The sequence below is a fragment of the Oncorhynchus gorbuscha genome, unplaced genomic scaffold (genome assembly GCF_021184085.1).
Source record: "Oncorhynchus gorbuscha isolate QuinsamMale2020 ecotype Even-year unplaced genomic scaffold, OgorEven_v1.0 Un_scaffold_8293, whole genome shotgun sequence".
NCBI lineage: Eukaryota > Metazoa > Chordata > Actinopteri > Salmoniformes > Salmonidae > Oncorhynchus > Oncorhynchus gorbuscha.
The window spans coordinates 1,594-10,335 of NW_025751495.1; the positions used below are offsets into that span (position 1 = coordinate 1,594).

The window sequence follows — 8,742 nt, forward strand, 5'->3', positions numbered from 1 at the left end:
AGAGACAGAGAGAGAGGTAGTGATAATAAGGACACACAGAGAGAGAGAGGTAGTGATAATAAGGACACAGAGAGAGAGAGGTAGTGATAATAAGGACACAGAGAGAGAGGTAGTGATAATAAGGACACACAGAGAGAGAGAGAGAGAGAGAGAGAGAGAGAGAGAGAGAGAGGTAGTGATATTAAGGACACACAGAGAGAGAGAGAGAGAGAGAGGTAGTGATATTAAGGACACACAGAGAGAGAGAGAGAGGTAGTGATATTAAGGACACACAGAGAGAGAGAGAGGTAGTGATATTAAGGACACACAGAGAGAGAGAGAGAGAGAGAGAGAGGTAGTGATATTAAGGACACACAGAGAGAGAGAGAGAGAGAGGTAGTGATAATAAGGACACACAGAGAGAGAGAGAGAGGTAGTGATATTAAGGACACACAGAGAGAGAGGTAGTGATATTAAGGACACACAGAGAGAGAGGTAGTGATATTAAGGACACAGAGAGAGAGAGAGAGAGAGAGAGAGAGAGAGAGAGAGGTAGTGATAATAAGGACACACAGAGAGAGAGGGGTAGTGATATTAAGGACACACACAGAGAGAGGTAGTGATATTAAGGACACACACAGAGAGAGGTAGTGATATTAAGGACACACAGAGAGAGAGAGGTAGTGATATTAAGGACACAGAGAGAGAGAGAGAGGTAGTGATATTAAGGACACAGAGACAGAGAGACGGGTAGTGATATTAAGGACACAGAGACAGAGAGACGGGTAGTGATAATAAGGACACACAGAGAGAGAGAGAGGTAGTGATAATAAGGACACACAGAGAGAGAGAGAGGTAGTGATATTAAGGACACACAGAGAGAGAGAGGTAGTGATAATAAGGACACACAGAGAGAGAGAGAGGTAGTGATATTAAGGACACACAGAGAGAGGAGGTAGTGATATTAAGGACACACAGAGAGAGAGAGGTAGTGATATTAAGGACACACAGAGAGAGAGAGGTAGTGATAATAAGGACACACAGAGAGAGAGAGAGGTAGTGATATTAAGGACACACAGAGAGAGAGAGGTAGTGATAATAAGGACACACAGAGAGAGAGAGAGGTAGTGATATTAAGGACACACAGAGAGAGAGAGAGGTAGTGATATTAAGGACACACAGAGAGAGAGAGAGGTAGTGATATTAAGGACACACAGAGAGAGAGAGGTAGTGATATTAAGGACACACAGAGAGAGAGAGAGGTAGTGATATTAAGGACACACAGAGAGAGAGAGAGGTAGTGATATTAAGGACACAGTGAGAGAGTGATGAGAGAGAGGTAGTGATATTAAGGACACACAGAGAGAGAGAGAGTGAGGATTGCACATGAGAGAGAGGTAATAGGACACACAGAGAGAGAGAGAGGTAGTGATATTAAGGACACAGTGAGAGAGGTAGTGATATTAAGGACACACAGAGAGAGAGAAAGGTAGTGATATTAAGGACACGCCAATCAGAGATCAGATTTATAGAACACTAATCCTTATCCTATTAGAATGTTCTGACTACACCAACATTCCTTCCTGGCTCCAAACCATTCTACAAATGTGAACTATGTCTGACACCATGCCTATTTTCAGCTGGGGAGGGGGGGGGGGGTTGGGAATCAGACAACAGAAGCTGTGTTAAAGTAGTGGAGACATGTGCAGAGACGATGAAGCAGAGGGTTGCCTTCCCCCTTAACATCCTCCTTCCCTAGCCCCTCAAATCTTTCCTGGTTGGATACATCTAATATAGAGATGGCTTCATTTAGACTTCCATAGGGCTCTTTCGATACATCTAATATAGAGATGGTTTCATTTAGACTTCCATAGGGCTCTTTGGATACATCTAATATAGAGATGGCTTCATTTAGACTTCCATAGGGCTTCATTTAGACTTCCATAGGGCTCTTTCGATACATCTAATATAGAGATGGTTTCATTTAGACTTCCATAGGGCTCTTTGGATACATCTAATATAGAGATGGTTTCATTTAGACTTCCATAGGGCTCTTTGGATACATCTAATATAGAGATGGCTTCATTTAGACTTCCATAGGGCTCTTTCGATACATCTAATATAGAGATGGTTTCATTTAGACTTCCATAGGGCTCTTTGGATACATCTAATATAGAGATGGTTTCATTTAGACTTCCATAGGGCTCCTTGGATACATCTAATATAGAGATGGTTTCATTTAGACTTCCATAGGGCTCCTTGGATACATCTAATATAGAGATGGGGGCAGGGGGTTGGGACAGTGGGTGGGATTAGGGTGTTACCTTCTCAAATACAGGTGGGGGGCTCTTCCCCCTGCACAGGTTAGACAGAGCCCACACTGCATTCCTGGTCATGCTCAGTCTGGTGGATTTAGTCAGAAGCCTGGAGAGGAACCGGGGAGAGGAACCATGAGAGTAGTAGATATCAGAGGACACAGGACCTCCACTCTGATTTCACTGACACATCAACATAAACAGTAGTGTGTGATTGTGTGCGCTCACATTAATAGTGGTGGCAGGATATTACAGTTGAGTACGTAGTCTCTGCACACTGCACTGTCCCCTGCTATGTTACCCAAGCGCCACACTGCCTGAGAGAGAGGAGGGGGGGAGAGAGGGGGAGAGAGAGGGAGAGAGGAGAGAAGAGAGAGGAGAGAGAGAGGGAGTGGAGGCAAGAGGGAGAGTGGAGGCAAGAGGGAGAGAGAGGAGGCAAGAGGGAGAGAGAGGAGGCAGAGAGGAGAGAGGAGGCAAGAGGAGAGAGAGGAGGCAAGAGGAGAGAGAGGAGGCAAGAGGGAGAGAGAAGGAGGCAAGAGGAGAGAGAGGCAGAGAGGAGAGAGAGAGGCAAGAGGAGGAGAGGAGGCAAGAGGGAGAGAGAGGAGGCAAGAGAGGAGAGAGGAGGCAAAGAGGAGGAGAGGAGGCAAGAGGGAGAGAGAGGAGGCAAGAGGGAGAGAGAGGAGGAGCAAGAGGAGGAGAGAGGAGGCAAAGAGGAGAGAGAGAGAGGAGGCAAGAGAGGAGAGAGAGAGGAGGCAAGAGGGAGAGAGAGGAGGCAAGAGGAGGAGAGAGGGAGAGGAAGGCAAGAGGAGGAGAGAGGGGAGAGGAGAGCAAGAGGAGGAGAGAGAGGAGGCAAGAGGAGAGAGAGGAGGCAAGAGGAGAGGAGGAGAGCAAGAGGAGGAGAGGAGGCAAGAGGGAGAGAGGAGGCAAGAGGAGAGAGGAGGCAAGAGGAGGAGAGAGGAGGCAAGAGGGAGAGAGAGGAGGCAAGAGGAGGAGAGAGAGGAGGCAAGAGGGAGAGAGAGGAGGCAAGAGGAGGAGAGAGGGGGAGAGGAGGCAAGAGGAGGAGAGAGGGGGAGAGGAGGCAAGAGGAGGAGAGAGGAGGCAAGAGGGAGAGAGGAGGCAAGAGGAGGAGAGAGGAGGCAAGAGGAGGAGAGAGGAGGCAAGAGAGGAGAGAGAGGCAAGAGGAGGAGAGGAGGCAAGAGGAGGAGAGGAGGCAAGAGGAGGAGAGGAGGCAAGAGGAGGAGAGAGGAGGCAAGAGGAGGAGAGAGGAGGCAAGAGGAGGAGAGAGGAGGAGAGAGGAGGAGAGAGGAGGGAGAGGAGGCAGAGGGAGAGAGGGAGAGAGGAGGAGAGAGGGAGAGGAGGAGAGAGGAGAGAGAGGGGAGAGGAGGAGGAGAGAGGGAGAGAGAGGGAGAGAGAGAGAGGAGAGAGGAGGAGGAAGAGGGAGAGAGGAGGAGAGGAGGGGAGAGGAGGAGAGAGGGGGAGAGGAGGAGAAGAGGGAGGAGGAGAGGGAGAGAGGAGGGAGAGGAGGAGAGAGGAGGAGAGAGGGAGGAGAGGAGGGAGGAGAGAGGAGGAGAGAGGGAAGAGGGAGGAGAGAGGGGAGAGAGGAGGAGAGAGAGGAGAGAGGAGGCAGAGAGGGAGAGAGGAGGAAGAGGAGAGAGAGGAGGAGAGAGGAGGAGAGGAGAGAGAGGAGGGAGAGGAGGAGAGAGGAGGAGAGAGGAGAGGGAGGAGAGAGAGGAGAGGAGGAGGAGAGGAGGCAGAGAGGGGGAGAGGAGGCAAGAGGGAGAGAGGAGGACAAGAGGGAGAGAGAGGAGGCAAGAGGAGAGAGGAGGAGGCAAGAGGAAGAGAGAGAGGCAAGAGGAGGAGAGAGGAGAGGAGGCAAGAGGAGGAGAGAGGAGGAGAGGAGGCAAGAGGAGGAGGAGAGGAGGAGAGAGGGAGAGAGGAGGAGAGAGGGAGAGAGGAGGAGAGAGGAGGAGAGAGGGGAGAGGAGGAGGAGAGGGGGAGAGGAGGAGAGAGGGGGAGAGGAGGAGAGAGGGGGAGAGGAGGAGAGAGGGGGAGAGGAGGAGAGAGGGGGAGAGAGGAGGAGAGAGAGAGGGAGAGAGAGGAGGAGAGAGAGAGGAGAGAGGAGGGAGAGAGAGGGAGAGGAGGAGAGAGAGAGAGAGAGGAGGAGAGAGAGAGGGAGAGGAGGAGAGAGAGAGAGAGAAAGCAGGTTCTGATCGTACTAGTTCCAACACCACAGCTAGGTATAAATTATAGACGGTCTTGTAATAAAACAACTCCATGACTGTTTATATGAACACGGGGTTCGGCCTTTACCTGTTCCTGAACATCTTCAAAGTCAGAGTTGAGTAGTTCTATAAAGATGGGGACTGCTCCTGCCTCGATTACTATGTTAGTCTGCATGGATGTACCTGATGCTATGTTGGTCAAGGCCCAGGCTGCCTCAAACTACACACCACCACACACACACACACACACACACACACACACACACACACACACACACACACACACACACACACACACACACACACACACACACACACACACACACACACACACACACACACACACACACACACACACACACACACACACACACAGTATTAATGACACATCGGTATTGTGTAATAAAACTCGACTACATAAATGTTACTGTAGACAGCAATAATTCACAACGATATCCACAATGTATTAGTAGCAAATGAAAAGCTTGACCATCCTCTTTAAGTTTCTAGGATTTGTCTGAGTTATAACTTTTCTATTTTACCAATACAAACGGTTTCCTAATATTTCCAAGGTCTCACCTGTAATGTGCAGTTGACGCTCATCTTGAGGAACTCTACAAACCTCTCTACAATGCCTGGGGTGTTGATGACCTCGTCAATAGGTGGATTGGGTTCTGGAACAGATCAGACAGACTATATGAATAATGATGTAACAATTAGCACCAAGGACTCAACCTTTACCACCCTAGAGGGAGGTAGCCAAATCAGCAGAGTCAGTGCTGGGCTTGGAACAGGAGGGACAACAGCCAGATGCCCGCCCCCCAGGAAGGTCAACAGCCCGGGGTCACTTGGACAAGGAGTGAAGGGCACGGCTATACACAGAGACTACAGAATATCCTGGTGATATTCACTGAACAGCCTGGTACCTTTGGACAGTAGTTTCCTGAACGTCTGTGTGGTGGTGAGTTGGAGCTCTGGGTCCTCTGAGAAGAGCATCTCCACCAGGCGTCTCGTTAGGACACCTTCCTCTGTGGCTGTGGAGTCCACATACGAGTCGACCAGTGGACTCTCAAACATGACTCCCTCCTCGTTCAACATGTCAACATTTCTCCTCTTGAACAGCTGCCAAATACAGGAGAGCAACAGCAGATCAGTTTCTGTGTGTGTGTGTGTGTGTGTGTGTGTGTGTGTGTCTGTGTGTGTCTGTGTGTGTCTGTGTGTGTCTGTGTGTGTCTGTGTGTGTCTGTGTGTGTCTGTGTGTGTCTGTGTGTGTCTGTGTGTGTCTGTGTGTGTCTGTGTGTGTCTGTGTGTGTCTGTGTGTGTCTGTGTGTCTGTGTGTCTGTGTGTCTGTGTGTCTGTGTGTCTGTGTGTCTGTGTGTCTGTGTGTCTGTGTGTCTGTGTCTGTGTGTATTCTGCCTAGGAAGAGGATAGTAAACTGTGGTAGGTGTCATACAGGTGGGTTAGGTTTTGTACCTCTCCTGTTTAGACACTAGCAGTGAGCTAGGTGCTCTAGGCTAGGTGCTCTAGGCTAGGGGCTCTAGGCTAGGGGCTCTAGGCTAGGGGCTCTAGGCTAGGGGCTCTAGGCTAGGGGCTCTAGGCTAGGGGATCTAGGCTAGGTGTTATACAGGTGGGTTAGGTTCTGTACCTCTCCTGTTTAGACACTAGCAGTGAGCTAGGTGCTCTAGGCTAGGTGCTCTAGGCTAGGTGTTATACAATAATAATAATAATATAATATATGCCATTTAGCAGACGCTTTTATCCAAAGCGACTTACAGTCATGTGTGCATACATTCTACGTATGGGTGGTCCCGGGATCGAACCCACTACCCTGGCGTTACAAGCCAACTGAGCTACAGAAGGACCACAGGTGGGTTAGGTTCTGTACCTCTCCTGTTTAGACACTAGCAGTGAGCTAGGTGCTCTAGGCTAGGTGCTCTAGGCTAGGTGCTCTAGGCTAGGTGCTATACAGGTGGGTTAGGTTCTGTACCTCTCCTGTTTAGACATTAGCAGTGAGCTAGGTGTTCTAGGCTAGGGGCTCTAGGCTAGGGGCTCTAGGCTAGGGGCTCTAGGCTAGGGGCTCTAGGCTAGGGGCTCTAGGCTAGGGGCTCTAGGCTAGGGAGCTCTAAGCTAGGGGCTCAGCTAGGGCTCTAGGCTAGGGGCTCTAGGCTAGGTGTTGTCGGGCTAGGTGTTAGCTTTTGAAAATGCCCAAAGAGCATTTAACATCCTACAACAGAATCTGTATGATTTAAAGCTGGTTCTAAATTCAGGTTAAACTAAATGCATGGTATTTTCAAATGCCAGGCATGTTACTAATCATGTCATTGCTACATTGGCTGGACATACTATAGAGCAAGTTAATTAAAAGTGTACAAATATTTGGGTGTGTGGGTTGTTGACAAGCTGAGCTTCACTGTGCATGTAGAGAACTTGAAAAGGAAGCTCAAGCTGAGAATAGGTTTTATTACCGGCATAAGGCTAGTTTTTCTTTTGAGGCCAGGAAGGAGCCGGTTCCAATGGTGGTTACTGGCGGTTTTACAGATGTTACCTATATATGCAGGCCTCAGCCCACGACCCTGAGAGCCCTTGATTCAGCCCTCCGGTTCATTACACATCAGAAACGTCTAACACATCATTGTGATGTCAACAGCGCTGTTGGCTGGTCGTCATTGACCCTGCGTCGGCTTAAACACTGGTATACACTGATTTATAAGGACATATTGGGGAAAATTCCATTTTTATCTCTGTTCTTTTTAGTCCGGTGAGTAAATAAATATAAATTACGATCCCGTTCTGATTTGCTTCTAACAGAACCAAACATTAGAACAGGTCATGGTTGAAATAGTTTTAGTTACTTAGCTCCGTGGTCCTGGAATTCTCTCCTGAACATTTTAAAATGTGACGATCTAGTTTCGTTGGTGGAGTCTAAACACTTGATCGATGTATATAAATCATATAGAAGAGTGTAAATTTGCTTCTAGGACAGCTGTTTTTAGTCCAAAGATGTTTGTGCGTTTTTAAAGTAAAAATGTTTTTGTTGTACTGTATGCGTGTTGATAGCCTTGTTTTAATGTTGTGTATGTAAGTTGTTATGTCCTCGAAAACCTTGTTCTCCCTGCTGCTATTGGACCAGGTCTCTCTTGGAAAGAGATGTTCTCAATGAGAAAACCTGTATAAATAAAAAAAAAAGTTTAAAAAATGTTTTTTTAAAGGTGTTATACAGGTGGGTTAGGTTCTGTACCTCTCCTGTTTAGACACTAGCAGTGAGCTAGGTGCTCTAGGCTAGGTGCTCTAGGCTAGGGTGCTCTATCTCTCCTGTTTAGACACTAGCAGTGCTAGGTGCTCTAGGCTGGTGCCCTTCCAGGCCAGGCGCTATACAGGCGGGGTTAGGTTCTATATCTCCTGTTTAGACACTAGCAGTGAGCTAGGTGCTCTAGGCTAGGGGCTCTAGGCTAGGTGCTCTAGGCTAGGTGCTCTAGGCTAGGTGTTATACAGGTGGGTTAGGTTCTGTACCTCTCCTGTTTAGACACTAGCAGTGAGCTAGGTGCTCTAGGCTAGGTGCTCTAGGCTAGGTGCTCTAGGCTAGGTGCTCTAGGCTAGGTGTTATACAGGTGGATTAGGTTATGTACCTCTCCTGTTTAGACACTAGCAGTGAGCTAGGTGCTCTAGGCTAGGGGCTCTAGGCTAGGGGCTCTAGGATGTGTACCTGTTGTTCTCGTTTCTGCTTCCTCAGCTGGACACCCTCCTCCTCTCTCCTGCGTCTCATCTCCTCCACATTCAGGGCTTTGTTCTTGTAGCTGTTCATCCTGTGGTTATCCTTCGCTGGACTGGCTGACGGCTCTGAAACGCACACACACACACACACACACACACACACACACACACACACACACACACACACACACACACACACACACACACACACACACACACACACACACACACACACACACACACACACACACACACACACACACACACACACACACACACACACTAGATCATCTTTATAACAATAAGTCCAACTAATCCGATCTTAAGGACAGAACTTTTATTTATTTGACAAAGTTTATCATAGAACGGTTAGGCCTTCAACAAATTGAAGTCTAGCAACAGTCGTCAGGAAAAACACTGTCAAGAGACACATTTCCCAAGGAACAAGACTCTTCCACAGGAAGTCTATTGTGTGTGTCTCAGATCCCAGAGTATAGGCTTGGTGAGGTCACGGG

The 8,742-nt window shown here is 48.5% G+C and overlaps 1 protein-coding gene across 1 annotated transcript; it reads right to left on the reverse strand.

Annotated features, from left to right (window-relative positions):
• Window positions 1-1,978: 1,978 nt before the first annotated feature.
• On the reverse strand, window positions 1,979-8,360 carry LOC124029939 (importin subunit alpha-7-like). The gene is made up of 6 exons (XM_046341481.1): window positions 8,220-8,360; window positions 5,443-5,638; window positions 5,096-5,190; window positions 4,605-4,736; window positions 2,523-2,611; window positions 1,979-2,403 (listed from the first exon to the last, which is right to left on the reverse strand). Exons 1-6 carry the CDS (start codon window positions 8,316-8,318, stop codon window positions 2,292-2,294), a joined length of 723 nt encoding a protein of 240 aa, XP_046197437.1. The 5' UTR covers window positions 8,319-8,360; the 3' UTR covers window positions 1,979-2,291.
• Between the last annotated feature and the right edge of the window lie 382 nt (window positions 8,361-8,742).